The sequence below is a fragment of the Hyperolius riggenbachi genome, chromosome 1 (genome assembly GCF_040937935.1).
Source record: "Hyperolius riggenbachi isolate aHypRig1 chromosome 1, aHypRig1.pri, whole genome shotgun sequence".
Lineage (NCBI taxonomy): Eukaryota > Metazoa > Chordata > Amphibia > Anura > Hyperoliidae > Hyperolius > Hyperolius riggenbachi.
In genome coordinates, this window is record NC_090646.1 from 148,022,434 (window position 1) to 148,043,837 (window position 21,404).

Sequence of the window (21,404 nt, forward strand, 5' to 3'; positions counted from 1 at the left end):
CCAAATATGACTTTCCTGATTGTTCCCTTTTTGGTCACCGTGCCAGTTTAGCCACAGTAAGAGAATAGTGGTTCTCCCAATCAAAGCCAATAGGCGTCTTTTCCCAGAATTCTTTGCAAAGCGTGATCAAGTCTGCTGCATGAAGGAGTTTGGTCAATGGCATATCATATATAGTGGAGTGCATTATTAAAAAGACAATTATACTGTCCTTACCTTGTGAAAAGGTAAATAATTTATTTTTAATCAATGACCAAAAAATCCTCTTGCTTGGTGTGCAAACTTTAATAAATGGTGCAACAGAATAAGGCTAATATTTTTCTGCCTGCCGCTTTTTCTGGGGCCAGAGTGTCTGCTTACACTATGACGCCAGAAGAAGTGGTAAGCGAAACAATTGTCGGGTCGTGCATCTCGTCCCCTGCACCCACCTGCACCTAGTGATGGTATGTACAGAAAACTGCTTATGATTGAATTTAACATCCAAATAAAACCAACGGTCCACTTGCCGTATTAGCCTATATACAGATACGTGTTTTTTTTTCTTCTAATTTTTGTTTGGTACATTATCAGTGAATTATAAATGAAACAGCTCAGATGCAGTTGAAGTGCAGACTTTCACCTTTAATTCAGTTGCATAAAAAGTTAAGGCAAATAAAGCATTTTTGAACACCGTCCCTTCATTTCAGGGGCTCAGTCATTAGACAGTTGAGTCTAATGGTGCCCATACATGGTACAATTTTTTTCAATAAGATAATTTCCTTCAATTATTCCGTTAGACCGAAATCAAAGATTTTTCCAACATGTCCGCTCAAATTTTTATTGAAAAAAAAGGGATGATCGTTTGGTTTTCTTATCGAAAAAAATAAATTATTTTTGACTTTCATTCGATTCTATCATTTTGTTCGAATAAACTGGAAAAGCAAACGTTTTTATTGTACTATGTATGGGCACCGTAAGGCTATTTCATGGGCAAGTGTGGGCAAGTCCGTCGTTATGTCATTATCAATTAAGTAGATAAAAGGCCTGGAGTTGATTTGAGTTGTGCGGCGGTCAAAGGACCCATTCAGGTGAACGAATCCATCCTTAAAGAGAAACTGTAACGGCAAAACGTCCCCTGGGGGGTACTCACCTTGGGTGGGGGAAGCCTCCGGATCCTAATGAGGCTTCCCACGCCGTCCTCTGTCCCACCGGGGTCTCGCTGCAGCCCTCCGTACAGCCGTGACGTAATATTTACCTTCCTGGCTCCCGCGCAGGCGCTCTGACGGCTGTCGGCTCCGAAGTAGGCGGAAATACCCGATCGCCGTCGGGTCCGCTGTACTGCGCAGGCGCAAGTCTCCGGCGCCTGCGCAGTAGAGCGGACCCGACGGGGATCGGATATTTCCGTCTATTTTCGAGCCGAAGGCAGCCACAGCACCCCTGCTGGAGCCAGCAAAGGTAAATATTGAAATTACAGTCAGGCCTGTTCAGAGGGCTGCAGCGAGACCCCCGTGGGACGGAGGACGGCGTGGGAAGCCTCATTAGGATCCGGAGGCTTCCCCCACCCGAGGTGAGTACCCCCCAGGGGATCTTTTTGAAGTTACAGAGTCTCTTTAAGCTGTGATTTCTGGGCTACGAATAGTAGAATACCTGTAAGACCTAAAATGTGTACGTGTTGTTTATCAGACCAACTGTCTAATGTTTTTTTTCTCTAAAGTTTTAATATTCTCCATTTCTAGGGAAGTATCAGCCTGGTGTTGATAAGCCTGACCCGAAGACATGGAAGGCGAACTTTAGGTGTGCAATGAACTCCTTACCAGACATTGAAGAAGTAAAAGACAAAAGTATGAAGAAGGGCAATAATGCCTTCCGAGTATACAGGATGATACCAATAGCAGATAGACCTTCAAAGAGAGGTATGTCATGGCCATCTAAATACGGTATTGCCTTGCCTTCTTGCTAGGGTAGAGCAGGGCACCCACTGGGGAAAGGGCTGGGGGTGGGATGGTTGTACAGGAAATGTTAGTATAAACTTTAACTTGATTGTAAAATTGCATACAATCCCAGGTTATGCCACCTGTGGTGTGACATGTACATTTTAGTTGTATTTGCTTTACAACTCAGACTACAAGCAGCTAATGAATAGAGATACAGAATTAAGACATCGTACAAATGATCAATGATGTGGTAATGAATCCAATTTCCATTCATATTGTATATAGCCAATCCAAAGCAGCAGGGAGTGCATTTGATTGGCCCAATTCCAAAGCTGCCATGGTCACATGAGCACCAGGGTAGAATTGCTACATTATATTGATTATCCCTATAGATTATCTGCTGCAATGCTTTTCTATATGGAGTGACAGTTGTTTGGTGATTCATCTTGAAGTTACTGTTAAAGCAAACCTCAACTGAAATATAAAATTAAAAATAAACATGCATACGTCATACTTACCTTCCGCATAGTCTACTCCCCCGCGGTTATGGGGAGTGATGACCCCATAACCACTTCAGGGTCAGCACTCAGTTAACCTTTAATATTGACAACTTGAGCCATAGGAAAACATGGACATTAACCTACACATCACTTGTCCTTTCGACTATAACGGACAGCAACTGATGTAGTGGATAAGGCTTCCAGTTCTGACTAGATCTAGTCATAACTGGATGGAATCGTAAGAACAAAATGGAGAGCTCCTGAGAGGACCTGATGGCGAGGTAAGTATGTAATATTCATTTGCAGGTACATCGTGTGTTTATTTTAAATAAAGTTTACTCTGTTCAGGTTTTCTTTAAGCTGGCCTACACTTGTCAATAGTGTCCTAATCCAGCATGCATCCAATCCTTTTTCAAATCAGAAACTGAACGCATAGTAGTAATTGTCTCACTTTGCCCAATTCATCTTCATACATTAGCGCTGTAGTGGGCATATGCAACAGTCAATCTTTGGCCACTCCTCCCCCTACTCTCTTGAGAAGCTGCACTGTCCAGTCATCCAGTAGTTTATTTTTGCTTTTTAGTGTGGCTGTGCTAATGAAACTCGATATCTGATTGCAGCTATTGCTGCTCGATTAGCCACCGCATCGCCTCTTCCGCGTGCCCGCTCGCCACACGTGCGCCGGATTAGATTCCCCGCTTGTCCCCGCCGGCGCCACTTATCTTCCGCTCGATTCCTTGCCATTGTCCCCTCGCGGGGAAAGAGCAGGGAATCGGCGGTGGGGAGATCCGTCCTGTCGGATCTGATCAATCGAGCCGCATCAGCGGCTCGATTGATAAGCCACATCGCCGCCGCATCTACGCGTGTAGATGCGGCTTTATGTTTTCAGACTGTAACAATTACGTAGACCCAGAATGCTAATTCCCAACCATGGAGCCACTCCTCCTCAGTTTAACATGGCCAGACTGGAAAAATCTGATGTTATGAATGGTAACATTTGAAAGTGGTTCTGTAAATGTTAATTGTAGCACGTTTCACAATATATACTATGCTATTTAATAACAGTCTATAGTCATTGTATTTTGTATCGACTTACTACAGCAGTTAGGCTTCATTTTGTATAGTTAAACTCTATTCAAACAAGAAGGAGCTTAACGGCGAGTACCTGTAGCTGTCATGACCTACTTGTCAATCTATCCCTGAACTGTGTACCCCACAGCACCCTATTTAAAGGAACGCAGTTGTCTTGGTTGTAGGACCTCTGATATACTTCCTGCCTGAATGCTTCTACACAATGCAGCTAATGGGCAGGTCCAAGCATTGTCACATGAGGACAAAGGTTGTACGTAAGAAAATGCAGACATCCTAAAACTAACTTAGGCTGCAGGTCTGCAGTGCAGGCAGAATGAGGGCTTTAGATGCAAGGGGTTATCGTTTGACCTTATCCTGCTTGCTATAATTCTGTTCACTCTTCTGTTTTATATCTTGCTGTCCACCAGTTCGCATGAAGGTCAAGGTTTTCGCTCAGGGCTTGCAGGCTTTTCACAGAGTTTATGTACACTGCAAGAAACTCCTTATTACACAAGCTTGTATGAACTTTTGTTTCTGTGGTCAGCTATTTTGCTTTTACTTCCTTTTCTAGTAAGATGATCCTGAACCATTGTATCATCACCTTACAGTGTATTTACTTTCTTTGAATGTCCTTTTGCCATAAGTGATGACAAAACAGCTGTAGTTATTAATGCATACATTGGTCTATATCAGTAAAGCCCTGAAGCTGTTCATGCTTTATTATTACTAGCAGACCCAAGCCTGTTTAAAAAACAGGCTCTAGTGTCTGTGTTTTTTGCCACTGCCCACCGCATGTACTGCGCACGCACGCGCACCCGACGCACACCCGGCCGCCCGCTCACACGCCCGCCTGGCTTCCTCCCTGTCCTCCTGTCTCTGTGAGGCTGGATCCGTGCTGCGCACATGCGCAGTAGCAAAAAGCACGGACCCAGCTACACAGGGACAGTTGCCTATTATTATATAGGATTATTATGCATTTATATAGTGCTGACACTTTCCAAAGCACTGTACAGAATGCAGCACCAACTGTCCCACAGGGGTGCTTACAATTAAAGTGGTCTGAAACGCTGACCTAACATTCAATAAAAATGTGTTTTCCTACTTTTTATTACTCATACAGTTATCAGATTTGGTTTTCGTGCACAAGTAATATTGTCTGTCTACAAATTACAAGTTTCCAAAGTGTAGTTTATTTTGCCCTGAAACCTGCCATTGCATTTTATTATTTTTAATAAATACAACACGGTGGCGTAGTGGTTAGCTCTCTCGCCTTGCAGCGCTGGGTCCCTGGTTCGAATCCCAGCCAGGACACTATATGCAAAGAGTTTGTATGTTCTCTCCGTGTCTGCGTGGGTTTCCTCCGGGCACTCCGGTTTCCTCCCATATTCCAAAAACATACGGATAAGTTAATTGGCTCCCCCTAAAATTGGCCCTAGACTACAGTACTTACACTACATAATATAGACATATGGCAATGGTAGGGATTAGATTGTGAGCTCCTTTGAGGGACAGTTAGTGACAAGATATATATATACACACACACACACACACACACACACACACACACACACACACACACACACACACACACACACACACACACACACACACACACACACACACACACACACACTGTACAGCGCTGCGTAATATGTTGGCGCTATATAAATACTAAATAATAATAATAATTTTTCTATTATAACTGCTTTTTATTATATATGAAAATCTTCTAATGAGCTATTCTGAACTCTGTGTGCCTGAAGCACAGACAGCTTATCAGAGAGTGTTTGTTTACATTCCAGTGTTGATACATTTGTGCTTGACAAGTAAAAAATATACTGTTATCTACAGTTTGGATGCGGATTTGAAGCTGAATAGCAGGACAAAGTGCTTTGTTTAACCATTTCAGTGATGTTCTGCTAGAATTTTTGAATGGGATAGTAGCTTTCAAGCTGTGAGGAATCTTTTAGAGCTAAGTAGAAATGCTGACTTTCAGACCACTTTTAATGTTCTCTTCTAGTGGCTGGATAGTGTACTAGTTAGTGGCTGGATAGAGTACTGGTTAAGGGCACCACCTTTGACATGGGAGACCGTGGTTGGAATCCTGGCTTGGGTCCGCACCTATTCAGTAAGGAGTTCAAGGCAAGACTCCCTTACACTGCAAGGTGGCCTCTTGAGCGCGTCCCAGTGGCTGCAGCTCTTGAGCGCTTTGAGTCAGACAGGAGAAAAGCGCTATACAAATGTTCAGATTATTATTCATAGTCAAATGTTCCTACCATAGTCTGAGGTCTAATCCGCTTAACCTACCAATGTGTTTTTGGGATGTGGGAACCCATAGTAATAAAGGTAGAACTTTTGAAAGCCAGATGGGGTCTTGGCCATGATGTGAATCTGGGAATCCAGGTCTGCAACACACTACCTCATTGTGAAAGGTTTATTTGAATAGAACAGGGCTGTGGAGTCGAAGTCATGGAGTCAGAGCAATTTTGGGTGCCTGGAGTCGGAGTCGGGAAAAAAATGCACCGGCTCCGACTCCTAATGAATTTGTAACTGTAATTAAAATAGAAAATATGATAAAATGTTTTATTTCTCAGATAATAGTCATTAAAAATAATGTATATAAATAATATATATAATAATAATAAATATATACAGTAATAGCTGTGTTCAGTCCACAAAAATGAAATAAACCAATCAAAATGAGTTACTTGTGCTGCTTCAATAAAGCAGTCCCAATATTTTTAAAGTCAGATATACATATTTGATTGTGACTGTATATATGATGTGTACACAGGAATCTCTTATATATATACACGAAATAACATCTATGCTGTAAGTATAAAGCCTGATGTGTAGCTGTGTCACTAATAGAGATGGTCAATGAGATGGAAATAATTCTGCGTTGATGCTGGTTTATGCAAATGTATGCACTCTCTTTTTTCTCATGAAATCAAATAAATTGATATGTTGTTCAAATTTGGTTTGGTGACTATGAATTAAAGGGTACCTGAGGCAAATTAAAAGAAAAGCTTTATACATACCTGGGGCTTCCTCCAGCCCCCTTCAGACCATTCGGTCCTTCGCTGTCTTCCTCCGCCACCTGGATCTTCTACTATGAGTCCAGGTAATTCAGCCAGTCAGAGCAGTCTGGCTATGTGCTGCTTCCACAGCCAGCAGCGTTCTGCACCTGCACAATAGTGCTGCGCAGGTATAGTATGCTCCCGGCGGCGGAGTGTGTGCATGCACACTACACCAGACTGGCTCAAGTACCTGGACTCATAGCAGAAGATCCAGGTGGCGGAGGAGGACAGCGAGGGACTGATTAGCCTGAAGGGGGCTGGAGGAAGCCCCAGGTATCTGTAAAACTTTAATTTCATCTGTCTCAGGTTTACTTTGTTACACAGTGGTATTATACTCTACATATGCTCTCCCCACAGAGCTGCAGGGAATCCACTGAGAATGTTGTGCACATTGAGCACAGTGGTGTTGTCTGTCACCCATAAACCTTGTTCAGATTGTGCATGAAGAATGTGTAATAGAGGAAGAATCTCCTCATTTCCCTGCAGAGTACCTGCACATCATTCTTACATGTACCCACAGTTACATTGCCTAGGGCCTGATAGATGTTCTTTGTTCTGGTCTGTACATTTTACAAGTACTCTTACCAAGGACTAGTTTTAGCCTAAAGGGAATAAATATAGTAGTCTACATACCCTTCTCACTTCAGTTGTCAAAAAAATAAAATTCCTAAGCGTTGGCAGTTAAGAGATGAATTTCACGTTACATACTGTTAACCTGCTGAGCGGTCTGGACGAGCTCCGCTCGTCCAACACCGCCAGAGGCTGCTACTCAGGCCCTGCTGGGCCGATTTTAATGAAATAAAAAGCAGCACAGGCAGCCGGCACTTTGCCAGCCGCGTGTGCTGCCTGATCGCCGCTGCAGCGCGGCGATCCGCCGCGTGCAGCGGCGAAAGAGGGTCCCCCCAGCCGCCCGAGCCCAGCGTAGCCGGAACAAACAGTTCCGGCCAGCGCTAAGGGCTGGATCGGAGACGGCTGACGTCAGGACGTCGGCTGACGTCCATGACGTCACTCCGCTCGTCGCCATGGCGACGAGGTAAGCGAAACACGGAAGGCCGCTTATTGCGGCCTTCCGTGTTACTTTTGGCCGCCGGAGGCGATCGGAAGAACGCCTCCGGAGCGCCCTCTAGTGGGCTTTCATGCAGCCAACTTTCAGTTGGCTGCATGAAATAGTTTTTTTTTTATTTAAAAAAAACCCTCCCGCAGCCACCCTGGCGATTTAATCAGAACGCCAGGGTGGTTAATCAACAAAATTGTAATATGCAAATTAGAGGAGTCGAGGAGTCGGTGGAATCCTAAACTGAGGAGTCGGTGGATTTTTGGACCGACTCCACAGCCCTGGAATAGAATATAACAATGCTTTATAATGGAGTTGCTGCACACATGGCATTTCTTTTTTTCACCTCCTCCTTGGGTCACCGCCTTTTTTACCTTTAGGAGGTAAGCAAACTCTTTGATTGGCCAGCTCGGCATTTAACACTATATGCCCACGCACCCTCCAGAATGTTCTGGCCACACTTGGGGTCCACTCAACCCTACACCTATGGATCACTGACTTTCTCTCCAACAGATCCCAAGTTGTCAGGCTGGGGGACATCTACTCACGAGAAGTGATAACCAGCATAGGGGCACCCCAGGGCTGTGTCCTGTCCCCACTGCTCTTCTCCCTTTACACAAATGAGTGCAGATCCACGGTAGACTCTGTCAAAGTCATAAAATTTGTGGATGACACCACCATTGTCGGCCTCGTCACCAAGGACAACATCCAGGATTACCAGCAGCAGGTGGAAAGACTATGTCACTGGTGCAAGGAGAACAGCCTGGTGCTCAACTCGGCCAAAACCGTCGAACTTATAATTGACTTCAGGAAGTCTGCCCCTACCCCACCTCCCATCTACATTGATGGCACCGAGGTGGCCAGAGTGCCCTGCGCCCGCCTGCTGGGCACCACCATCTCCAGCGATCTTAGTTGGAGGGCCAACATCACGTCAACCCTACGGATATCCCAGCAGAGACTCTTCTTCCTCCGCCAACTGCGGAAGTTTGGCATGGCGCAGGACATTCTAGCATGCTTCTACACTGCCACCATTGAATCGATCCTCTGCTCCGCCATCTTGGTCTGGTATGCGGGAGCCACCGCCAGTGACAGGCACAAACTACAGAGGATCATCAAGTCGGCGGAGAGAATCGTTGGGAGACCCCTGCCCCCACTTGACCACCTGTATAACACAAGACTGCCAGCCAGGGCTCTGAGGATTGCAGTTGACCTCTCTCACCCAGGCCACTGTTTTTTTTTCACCCCGCTTCCACTGGGTAGGAGACTCCGGGCCATCCCCACCAAGACCACCAGACACAAGAACTCTTTCTTCCCTATGGCCGTTAGCCTCCTGAACTCCCTTAGCATTCTACCACCCCCTATCAGCGCCCTTCCACCTGCATAGGAGCGGTAGACTTCAGCAGTGTACCTTTGAAAGATGAGTACAGAGCCATATGTATAACTGATGCTGAGTGTGTATTTGTGTATGTTTACTGTTATTTTATTTTACTGTTATTTTTCTGCCTTTCTCCCTATGTACTGCTCCTATGTACTGCTCCATTGTGCCAAACCCAATTCCGGGCCTGACCCAGTCATGCTTGGCGAAATAAAGTGATTCTGATTCTGAAGATGTAAATAAAGGCTTTGATTGGGCAGAGCTTGTAGTCTTTTGTGTACCTGTAGTTGTTCAGTAAATGGTATCTGTGTATGGCTATTCACAGCAGCACTTAGTGGCAGGATCAGAAGTTGTAGCATTTATTACATGTAATTTTATTTTCATCCTTCATACATAAATTTGCCTTCACATACAGCAGTATTTTGTATGACTCCCCTTCTGTCTGACAGCAGTAGGTTTCACAATCCTTATTTTCATTTCCCACAATGCGGTTGATGTACTTCTTCATAATCACAGATCAGTCTGTTCACTTTTACGTAGAGAGGGGCAGAGATTAGTTCCCCACACTGGTTAGTGAATGCATTGGAAAGTCTGCGTGAAGATCTTTCTCCACCGTGGCCATGACAGAAAACACAAACATTTATGGTGATTCGCTTATCCCAATTGGATTTTTCAAATATTCTTATTAAAGAACAGAAGGGGAAAGGAAATATTACATGAAAGTACAGGACTACAGCTAATATAATATAAAAAAAAAATATCCTTCAATGGTGGTATCTAACAAACTCCAATGGTAACCCTTGCAGCCCTGAAGACTCCACAAGTCTTCTGATATCCCTCTTATGTGGCCACGCCTGGGTGTAAACTTCTTCTTTTCAGTGAGGGAGTGGGGGTTGTACTCCTTCAAGTGGTACTACTCTAGTGGAAGACGCCAGATACTAACAAAACTTAATCTCGGAATAACAGCCTATCAAAATTAATATAAAGAGGAGGGGACACCAAGAGCCCAATATAGTGTAGTACGTACTTCAGGGTGATAAAATGTAGAGTAGATAAGTAATACTCACATTCCTCCAAGATACTGCGCTCACAACTTCAATGAATCCTTCTTCCAAAGATGTCACTCGGAAAAAAGACAACAAAATGCACAATAGCATAATAGTGTTTGAATATGTTGCCTTTTTCCACAACACCCAGTGCTGTAAATGATATCAGTGTGTGTATTCACCAACATACAAGGTCTTACAGTTCCTCACCATATACTGTGGCTGCCAGATCACAGACAGCTATAAAAGCCTCCAAATACAACCATGTGCACACTCTCCCTAGTGTATCCAGGTGTCCCAAAACAACACACGTGGACTCTCACCTTCTTAAAATGCCGTCCAGGTTATAAGACAGCAACTGCGTTTGTTTTATCACATCAGCAGCATACTTCCAGCAGGTGGATCATCATAAGAGCAGCTTTCTCATATCACCTAACAACTGAAGAGCGCCTCATAGCGTAAAAAAACACAGATTTATTTAAAATATTAAAAGATAGTGCACTCACATGCTCCAAGTATAAACAAGCATAGCATAAGATCCGCTTTCTCCACGCCCGGGGCGGAGCTATGGGCATGGAGAGTTGGCGTAGAGAAAGCTGATCTTATGCTATGCTTGTTTATACTTGGAGCATGTGAGTGCACAATCTTTTAATATTTTAAATAAATCTGTGTTTTTTTACGCTATGAGATGCTCTTCAGTTTCTGTCTTTTAACCTGGACGGCATTTTAAGAAGGTGAGAGTCCACCTGTGTTGTTTTGGGACACCTGGATACACTAAGGAGAGTGTGCACATGGTTGTATTTGGAGGCTTTTATAGCGGTCTGTGATCTGGCAGCCACAGTATATGGTAAGGAACTGTAAGACCTTGTATGTTGGTGAATACACACACAGATATCATTTACAGCACTGGGTGTTGTGGAAAGAGGCAGTATATTCAAACAGTATTATGCTATGGTGCATTTTTTTGTCTTTTTTCCGAGTGACATCTTTGGAAGAAGGATTCGTTGAAGTTGTGAGCGCAGTATCTTGGAGGAATATCAGAACTTGCATCTTATGCTTGATGATTGATGCTGCGATCCAAAGGACATTCTAGTTAAGTAAAAGGACTGAAGTTGTTCTATCTGGGGTTGCTAATTTGGGACATTGAGTGAGCACACAGATGCATTGTATTTTTGGTAAGTAATACTCTCAAACCATGGTTGCATCCAAGGCGACCACTGTAAATGCAGGTGAAGAGATTAGACCTGTCCCCACTTAGGATTAAAGAGAATCTGTACTCTAATATTCTTACAATAAAAAGCATACCATTCTATTCCTTATTTTCTCCTGTGCCCCTCTGTGCTTTTTCTGCCACTCTCTGCTGCAATCCTGGCTTGTAATTAACAGTTTTAGGCAGTGTTTACAAACAAACTAACCAGCTTCTAATAGGCTCAGCTAAGCATAGTGTGTGAGTCATCTCAGAGTATGCAGGGGGCCTGCAGAGGGTGTGTATCGCTTCTACCAATCACAAGCAGCCCTGCACATTCCACACAATCAAGCTTTAGCCCGACAAACAGGACAGAGGAAAGATACATTGATTTATTACAGAGACAGTGCAGTTAGGAAAGACTGCAGTAAGCCAGAGCAGATTAGAACAGGCATAGGAACTTATAGGATAGAAGAACTAAGGCTGAAAAATTTGTTACAGAGTCTCTTTAAGAAGTCGCTCTCTGTAGATCAGAAGAAAGAAGGGGTTAAAACACCCCACACCTGGGGTAGACACTGGTATAATATACAGCTAACAGAGGCACCAGAGGATAAAAATCACTAAAAGTTTTAAAATGCCAAGGAGGCAGTGGTGGGCTTTCCTCCTTGAAGCAGAAACACACAGACTGTCAGATTCAAGAAAGACAAATTTCTTTCCCCAGAATTAGAGTGAGAGGCAGCGATATTGGTCAGCAGTCTACGTATATTAATGTCCGTGCCCTTACCAGGCATGAAACCAGATTGGTCAGAATGTATTAACTTTAATATAGCGTGGTTCAATCTGTTGGCTAGGACCTTTGCCAACATTTTTTAGCATCGGTATTCAGTAAGGATATTGGCCTATATGACGAGCATTGTAATGGATCTTTATCTGGCTTAGGTATCACCACTATCAAGGCTTCAGTCATGGAAGGCGGATCCTGATAGCTCATTGACAGCTGCCCTATGTTTATTCGAGAAATTTAGTATGATGTCGGGAATCCAAATTAATTGGTCCAAATCGTTATTATTTTTGCTGGACGCTCCATCGCAAATAGTACCAAGCCCCGCTTGTCCCCTCAAAGTGGTAACACAATTTAAATACTTAGGTATTCAAATTACTAAAGACCTTCATTCCGTCCCTTAATCTAGACCCAGTTGTCCGCCAACTAGAAACCAAATGTGCAGTATGGAATAGGCTCCCGCTCACTCTAATCCAGCCTTTCTCAACCTTTTTACCCTGGAGGAACCCTGCAAATAACTTTTGGATCTCAAGGAACCCCTGCAAACAATTTTTTGGTCTCGAGGAACCCCTACATTTATTTTTCAGGAGGCATGGTCTTTAAAAGTATGTGTGGCTGTTTATTTCACTACCCCCTATTACACTGCCACTCATTATACTGTCTCCTGACCCCCCAATTTAGTAATTCTTGTTACAGTACCACCTATTATAGTGTGCTCTAGTATACTTCCCCCACGATGGGGTAAAATGCCAAGGAACCCCTGCAGAGTCCTCAAGGAACCCTGGGGTTCCAGGGAACCCTGGTTAAAAAAGCCTGCTCTAATCGGTAGAATCAATCTCCTGAAAATGATCTTTCTCCCACAATTTATGTATTTCTTCCGCCAATTCCCCATCTGGCTCCCTCTATCGTTTTTTTAAAAAACTAGACACAATTCTGCTGGGTTTTGTTTGGGGGAGATGTATTATCTCCTTGGCTTTATATGATACATATTGATTTATGAATGATTTTGTATCAGTGATGTAACCTATATACATGGTAATCCTGTTAACACTTTATATAATCACTGATTGTTACCAAAGGCATTATGATTGTGCAAATCTGTACTTTTCTTCTTTGTCTTCTCCTTATAAAAGTAAATAAACTTTAACTGTTAAAAAAAAAAAGACAAATTTATTGACACACTCCGAATACAATGTTGCAACACGCTTCACAGGCGTGATCCCGACTCATCAGGCAATGAAAAATGGGGAGTATATAACAGCATAGGGTCTGGATTACACCAAGCGCCTCTCTCGAGGCGGGATCACTCCTGTGAAGCACGTTGCAACATTGTATTTGGAGTGTGTCAATAAATTTGTCTTTCTTGAATCTGACAGTCTGTGTGTCTGCTTCAAGGAGGAAAGCCCACCACTGCCTCCTTAGCATTTGAAAACTTTTAGTGATTTTTATCCTTTTGGCACCTCTGTTCGCTGTATACTGTTAAAATCAATATGCTTCTCCTGATTCAAGTACGATTGCAAGCTATTGCATCTGTGTTTTGCGTGGCAGGGGGAATCCGATGCGGCTTCACATCAGCACAATCATCTTGGACACGGACGCCCGGCACTCAGTGAAAATGGGGCCTTAGAGGGGTAATAGAATTAGTGTACAGTACTTTATAAATAGTGTGACCTCCATTCTATGTGCTGATTGAAGATATCCCTTTGCTCTGCTTTTCCATAAACACCTCTGAATTAGTGATGACCAATGTACAGTATTGCACCGAGGTTTGTACTATAGTGCTCGCAGGACACATTGAGAAAGACTGGAGTGTATTGTGTAATACTGGTTACAGGAAGCGCTTAGTCATAGATATTACAGACCTGCATCTAGAGGATTACTTCATGTATCACAGTCTCCTACCCAAATTGTAATATAGAAGCCTAAGCTGTTTGGAATGTAGAAACTACTGATGTACAATTCCTGCTTCTTAATAATTAAATGCTGTACGATTTTCTTCTTTCAGGAAAACGAACAAAATCAGAAAAATCAGAACAAATAAAAACGGAGAAGGTTTGTATTTTTATTTTTGCACATTTTGCTCTACATCTTTAGGAGATGTCTTCATTCTGATGAATATTGACACAAAAAGTTGCTGGGTCCTCAAAAATCACTGTAAAAAGTGTCCCTTCCACATTTCCAAGAGCCAACTTTCTGCGTGGAAATCCTGGCTGGTGGAAGATCATGTTCCTTCGTGTAAATCACGTGCATGTAACCTATGTTTTTACTGGGACTTGAATGTTGATTAACAAATAGAATATTTAAAGTGGACCTCAACTCTTGAACAGGACTTGTCTAATTCCCCCCCCCCCCCCCCCCAAATCTGTGACTAATCGCCACCATAACTTGACCCCTCAGCTGTGTTTGCTCAGGAATCTTCTCTGCCAAGGTAGAGCAGCTAATTTGTAAACACAGGATGTTAACAATGTGTCTGCTTCCATGAAAGCAGAAAGTAGACACACTGCAGATTCATTGCAGAATTTGTATCCGCTGCAACAAATGTTTTTCTTTGAAGGTTATTATGCGGTTGCGTATCTTTTACAGCAGAGAGGAAGTTCTGAGTTCAGGTCTGCTTTAAGATGGCCATACATGATACAATTTTTCAATTAGATAATTTAGTTCGATTTTTCCGTTAGATCGAATATAAAGATTTTTCCAGCATGTCCGATCATTTTTCCTGAAAAAACGGGATAATCGTTCGAATTTCTTGATCGGAAAAAAAAAATATTTTCAACTTTCATTCAATTCGATCATTTAGATCGAATAAACGGGAAAATCGAACATTTTTATTGTACCGTGTATGGCCACCATTAGAGGAACCAACTGAAAAACACCTTTGACCATATGCTCCCATATGGTAGCTCACAGCATGATAAATAGAAACTACAACCATACTACCTAGCTCAGGCGTGGGCAATTTTTTTGCGCTTTGGCCACAATTGGTTCTTAATTGTGACAGAGAGGCCGGACCAAGAAGTCTGTTGATGATCTACTGGCTAAAAATTGAAGGACCTTTTTCATTCTATCTGTTCCATTCAGATGTGGGACATAAGCCCATTCCATTTAGTTGTCAGAAGATGCCTAAATTATTCCTTTAGCAGCATTCGACATTTACTTTTGCGTCTGTTGCCACCCGCGATCCTCCGTCTCCACGCTGCAGGCTCTGTTATTTGCAGCGACTCTACTGAGTTGCTGGCAGACTTCTGTAAGCAGACGTCTGGCGTATTCTCTCTCCTCACAGTTCATCGGGTTGTGGTAATGAGTGTGCGCGTGGCAGGATCATGTGGAGCATTAGGAGTGCGGTCAGACTGAGTTGGGGCATGTGCCACGCATCATCTGGAAGGACACCGGCGACTCAGCAGAGTCACTACAAATGCCGGAGATCTCGGGCAGCAACAGGCACAAATTTGTTTGATTTAGCTACTCCAATGATTTAGGCATCAGTGGCCAGGTAAAAATTGTAAACAGGCCGGATATGCCTTGCAGGTCATAGTTTGCCCATGCCTGACCTAGCTACTCCTCCACCATTAAAGGGACCCTGAGCAGGTAATAAAAACAAAATGTACACTTACCTGGGTCTTCCTCCAGCCCACCGTAGGCCGCGAGGTCCCCCGGCGTCGTCCTGGCTCCGGTTACAGGATGACTTCGGCCTGATGTCGTCAGGTCTGCTTCCTGATTCCATGTATAGCACCATTACGCCGGCGTGATGACACGTAGCCGGCCGGTGTAATGGCGCTATACACGGAAGCAGGAAGCAGACATGACAACTTCATGCTGAAGTCATCCTGTAACCAGGAGCCAGGAGGATGACTGGGGACCTCACTGCCTATAGTGGGCTGGAGGAAGCCCCAGGTAATTGTAAATTTAGATTTTATCACCTGCTCAAGGTCCCTTTAATATTTCTTTTATAAGTATAACACTTTTGACTGCAGCTAATGTTCTGCTGAGTCTCCTCATCACTTCCTGCCAACCTCCTCCCTATTCTGGAAAGGTAAATGCTTTACTACAGGCAATGTCCTCTCCAGTGTGTTTATTAAAGATAAGTTACGGTAAGTAATAGAAAAATGTTTTTTATTTTTTTTCTGTAGACTGGGCACAATGATGAGATGCACGTGGTTCTTATAAATACACTTGGGAGTATGTCAAGAGGTTTAAAGGCTTCATTACACGCTGAACAGGGAGGAACTTTTGAGCTGTAGTGGGTGGCGCTGGGTTTTTCAGCTGTCAGGGAGCAAACGCCTATTCTACTGTCAGTAATGCGCTATTGGGCAAGAACTTTCAATATATTTAGTTATAAAAAGTACAAATGTGCAATGCACAAATGTTGTGCGTTGAGAATGATCATGCAAATTTACTGCCACATGCACTGAGGCTGAACTAGGGCTTTGTGTGTTTTTATTTACCAGAATTCCAAAAATATATAAATATAAAATCGGACGTGTGTGTATGTGCCGCTATCACTCGAAAATGCCTTGTCCCATTTCAACCCTGCCTGGTTTACAATCAAGCGCATTGTGCACACAGTTATCCAACATCTTGTTTGGCAAAAGGCTACAAGTGGGACAAAAACCACAAATGTAAGAACGTTAGTGATGACTTTTTGAGTTTCATTTTGACTGATTGGATTAAAAGCTGCATGTCTGTGTTTGTATCTAGTTAGGAGAAAAGAGCTGTGGTGTACTGACGTATGTCAGGGACTTGTATTTTTAGTATTAATCCTCTTTCTGCTGTGAATCACAGGTTGTGAAATGTTAGCTTCACAGACAAAAAGCAACAGCTGTGAGATTGTGTTGTTTCCTAATCTTTATGCTGTTCATGGTATTAAGAATCGATTGATCTCTACCGGAGTAATGAGTACAGTAAGGCTAAAGCCTGGTACACACATCCAACTTTGATTGGTTAATTTTAACACTTCCATGTAGTATGAGCGTTTACCTGCATAATCTGTTCATAGCATTTAAAATCAGTTGGCACACATGCTTCATAGAGGTGACAAAATTGACCAATCAAAATTGGACGTTTGTACCAGGCTTAATGCTATAAGTAATGATGTGGTGCCTTTTGCATGAATTATTTAATACCATTGTATGTGTTTTTCAACAGGAGGAAGCAAGCCAGGAGCCACAGCCATCAGTGAATGGAGGATGCACCCTTCCCTCACAATATACAGTTTTATTTCCTGTAAAGCAAGAACATGACAACACTGTAAATATATTAGGCAAGTATCTGAATATCTGAGTCTGGCGTTTCATGCTAGAAGAAGGGTATGTGCCTATTTGGCTGCATGGGAATTTAATGGGATGCTTTCGACAGTATTCTAAAAAATATAGAAGTTTACGTTAAAAAGGTGTTGTTACTTTTTATTAAGTTTGATTTAGGCTTAATATTTAGTAGCTGTATCCCTTATTTGTTTGTTTGCATTCTGCATGTCTCTAGGATACTGCTGCTTTGTTGTTTTGAAGAAAGTTAAGATTTTAAATGCAAATGTTATGTTGGTGTTTTGTTATGAATGACGAGGAAACCACAGTGTGAGTAGGCTTGTAATGGGTTTTCCCCCATGTCACCACAATATTCTTAAAGGAGAGGTTCACTGAGCTGTTACAAAAAATGAGTTCTTTAAAAAAGCGTTTGACTACTTTTCCATGTTTATTATTTCTAAGTAACTTTGACATTTTATAGTCTAGGGTTGTATTGTAAAGGTTATAGTAGCAGTATATGATGTGGGGAGGACAGAAAAGCCTCCTAAGTTCTAGAATGCCTCCATGTTTTAATGGCTTTTTATGTATTGAAGTACATGAGTTTTGTGTCAGGTGTAGTCATTCTACTACAGCGGTGAACAGGGAATTCACTGTCTGCCTAATTATACTTTTTTTTTTTTTTTCCCTTAGAGGGGAATTACAGTCTGGCAATAAGAAATAAAAACTATAACATTTGTTTCCATACTCCTTATTACCCAAACAGTTGTGATTTTCAGATGACCTTACTTAAGGTGCGTACACATGCCGTATTTTTACAAGCGACGAGTCCGTTAGACCCTCCCACGGAGCAGTCGTTCTGCCGACAGTAGCATGTGTTTACAAGCTGTTGGCAGACTTATAAGACACGGCGGATCAGTCAAAAACAGTCTTATCAGTCTCCCGACAGCTTGTACACACATGCTACTGTCGGCAGAACGACTGCTCCGCGGGAGGGTCTGACGGACGTCCGTTGCTTGTAAAATATGGCGTGTGTACGCGCCTTTATGGACAAAAGCAGGTCTCCCAACCCACATAGATCCCTCTCTGATCAAAATCTGATCAGAGAGGGATATATTACTGCTTCGAAATAGATTTAAATCTTTTGAACTGCCACAGTACAGGCCCCCCAGGTCTCCCCACATCTAGTGCTCCTCTACAGAGTGTTGGTAGCAGAGCGCACACACCTTTATATCGGTGTGCTCCCTCTGTGTCCAGTCTCCATTCCTGTTGGTTGCCCGTTCCCCATATCCTGGCAGCAGTTATGTAGACAGGTAACATCCCTGGCGGTTCACAAAGCAATGGCAGCTGGTTGGTATGGAGACAGAACACTGGAAGGAGCACTCCAGCAGACAGGTAATCGTAAAACACTACCAACACTCTGCAGAGGCCCCAGGGGTGCATTATTTTAAATGGGAGGAGTTAATAAGTCAGCTGTCAATCCACCGCCATTCTCCTGATTGTCCCTTTGCAATCAAAGTCAATCTGGATCTATCAAAATTACGATTGGACAGCCAGGTTGGGGCATTGATCTCTGGCAGATGCAATCATGGTAAAAATAGATGTGTATGGGCACCTTAACTTTTCTAGAAATTAACTCTCCAGTTGATAGGCTAGAACAAACAGAGCAAATACATTGTTCTGAAAGGACTACTGTCGCGAAAATATTAAAATTTAAAATATTTGTAACCACTTCAGGGGGCGCCTCTTGGTCAAATAGAAATCCGTGTGTGACTGCTGGGGTGGGAGGGATGGAGGGGCGCACTTTGGTGTCTCATCCTTAGGTGCTGGAGAACCTTTTCCCGTCTCTGAGTGTGCTGGATAGTGTACTGTTAAGGGCACCGTCTTTGACATGGGCACTTAGGTCAAATCCTGGGTAGAGTTAGTACCTATTCAGTAAGAAGTCCTGGGCAAGCCCTAACACTGCAGGGTGGCCTCTTGAGTGCGTTCCAGTGGCTGCAGCTCTTGAGCGCTTTGAGTCCGACAGGAGAAAGGCGCTATAAAAATTTTCGGATTATTATTAATTTATAACTGCCACACACTACACATCGATTTTAAAGCACTTTAGCAGGGACTTTACTGAGAATCTATTGACCTACGGTTTGATGCAGTGCAGTGATATGGCCCATCAGTCGATTACCGCTGCTGCCCTGCCAAAGCGGATGTGTAGAGAGCCAATAATGAGGTGTCGGCTTCCCACACCAAGCTTCATCTTCTGTATAATAGTCACGTAGTCACTCCCAACATCCTATCTAAGGATGATTGACAGATTTGTGTTAAATTCAGATTTCTCTTGGCCAGGAACCAGAATGTTTGCAGGAGCCAATCAGAATTGTTGTATGCCACAAATTATTCAAATAATACAATTACACAGCTATTAATCGATTGGCACTTCAGGAATCGGATTATTAGCTTTTATTAATGTTTCTCCTAGTCAATGGAAAATGGTGTATGGCTTATTTTGTTTCACCCAACTATGAGCCTAAGAAAGGAAACACATTACTCATTTAGAAGCATATCATCAATGGAAACCTCGCAAAGTGAAATAAGGAAGGAAAACACATAAGGGACGTTTTAAATGTACATCTTGCAAAGCAGAAGTGGAAAATATGAGCTGTAGTGAACTTTTTCTTTGCGTTGCTACCTCCTTTATGGCCTCTTTCACAGTGGGACGTTGTGTTTGATGCGACGTTCAAGTCGCACAACGTGCCCCTAACGCAGCGCATGTAGGTTATGCAGTTGGACGTTATTTTGCACTGTTATGTGTCTCTTGGTGCGCTGTTTTCGTCGCATACTGATGGAACAAAAACGGTGCATGCGTTACATTTAAAAAAAACCATTGAGCATGTGCAACACACATAATGCAGCAAATGTATTGCTAAACGCACATCATGCGGCACTTTCTAAATATTGCTACACGTTACACACAACGCAACGTGTGCACTGTGAATGTCGCACAGACTTGCTTTAGTCTGCATTGTAATTTTTTATAACGTGTGACTTTAACGTCCCACTGTGAAAGAGGCCTAAACATACTGCTAGGTTAGTTGGATAAAGTGGCCTTTGACTGGGTGGCCTGTGATTAAACATGATAGTTCCATTGACCGCAACAAAAGACATGTTTCTTCTGTAGAGGTCATACTGACATTTCCACAGGGCAATGCATGCAGCAGTACATAAGAAGAAACAAAAACCTATGCATTGGATGTGATTGCATGTGAAAATGAATGCTTTTGCATTCAGCACAGCAAAAGACACATACTGTACATTTGCAAAAAGGCACATGAGCAGCGAGCCCTGAGGACAAGATTGTAGCATTTTTTTTATTTTGGTAATCCATGGTAAAAACATCCAATCTTGATTGGGGAATTTTATTACTTCCATGTAGTATGAAGTCCAACAGATTTTGAATAATTTGAACAGATTGTGAAGTGAAACTCCTAAGCTTCATGGAAGTGGTCAAATTGGTTAGTCAAGATTGGATGTGTGTAGGCACCTTAGGTGATCATCACAGGCATAGGCATACCTTTATTAGGATACTTTTGAAGATTTCATTGTCTAGAGGCTCCTGGTCTTATGAATCAAACAGATTATTTATTTATTGTATTTATAAAGCGCCAACATATTATGCAGCGCTGGACATTAATTTAGGTTACAGACAATATTTAGGGGTGACGTACATCAATACGACAATACAGGAATACAAGAAAAATCAGATAATTCAGCACAGTATGAGTACAAGGTAACTTGTGATGGTGATAACTTGCTAAATATCGAGACAACGATAGGATGACCTCCGTAGAGCTTATGCCTTTCATGACGTGGCCGTTTATCGGGTCCCCTTAGAACATCCTATTACTTGTGACACGAAGTATATGGAGGAGCACCCACTGGATAAGATGGCATGCCAGTACCTCAGCCCCTGTGCCTCCAGGGACAACAGCTATAATCACAAAAGTAGGTCGGCACCGCCAATAGTATTAGATAGCTCTTTTATTCAAGTGTGGCAGCAATGACAGACGCTGTTTCGGGCCTCAAATTGCAAAAAGCCAGGTTCTGGCCTTTTGCAATTTGAAAAAGGGCTTTTTAGGCCCAAAACAGCGTCTGCCATTGCTGCCACACTTTAAT

The 21,404-nt window shown here is 42.9% G+C and overlaps 1 protein-coding gene across 3 annotated transcripts in view; it reads left to right on the top strand.

Moving 5' to 3' along the window:
* Positions 1–21,404, top strand: part of IRF2 (interferon regulatory factor 2) — a 151,532-nt gene that overhangs the window by 109,160 nt on the left and 20,968 nt on the right. For all 3 annotated transcript variants that reach the window (XM_068268891.1, XM_068268874.1, XM_068268883.1), the window contains exons 4-6: positions 1,713–1,889; positions 14,009–14,055; positions 17,146–17,260. In XM_068268891.1, coding sequence (XP_068124992.1) covers positions 1,713–1,889; positions 14,009–14,055; positions 17,146–17,260 — 339 coding nt within the window. The remainder of the gene's footprint in view (positions 1–1,712; positions 1,890–14,008; positions 14,056–17,145; positions 17,261–21,404) is intronic.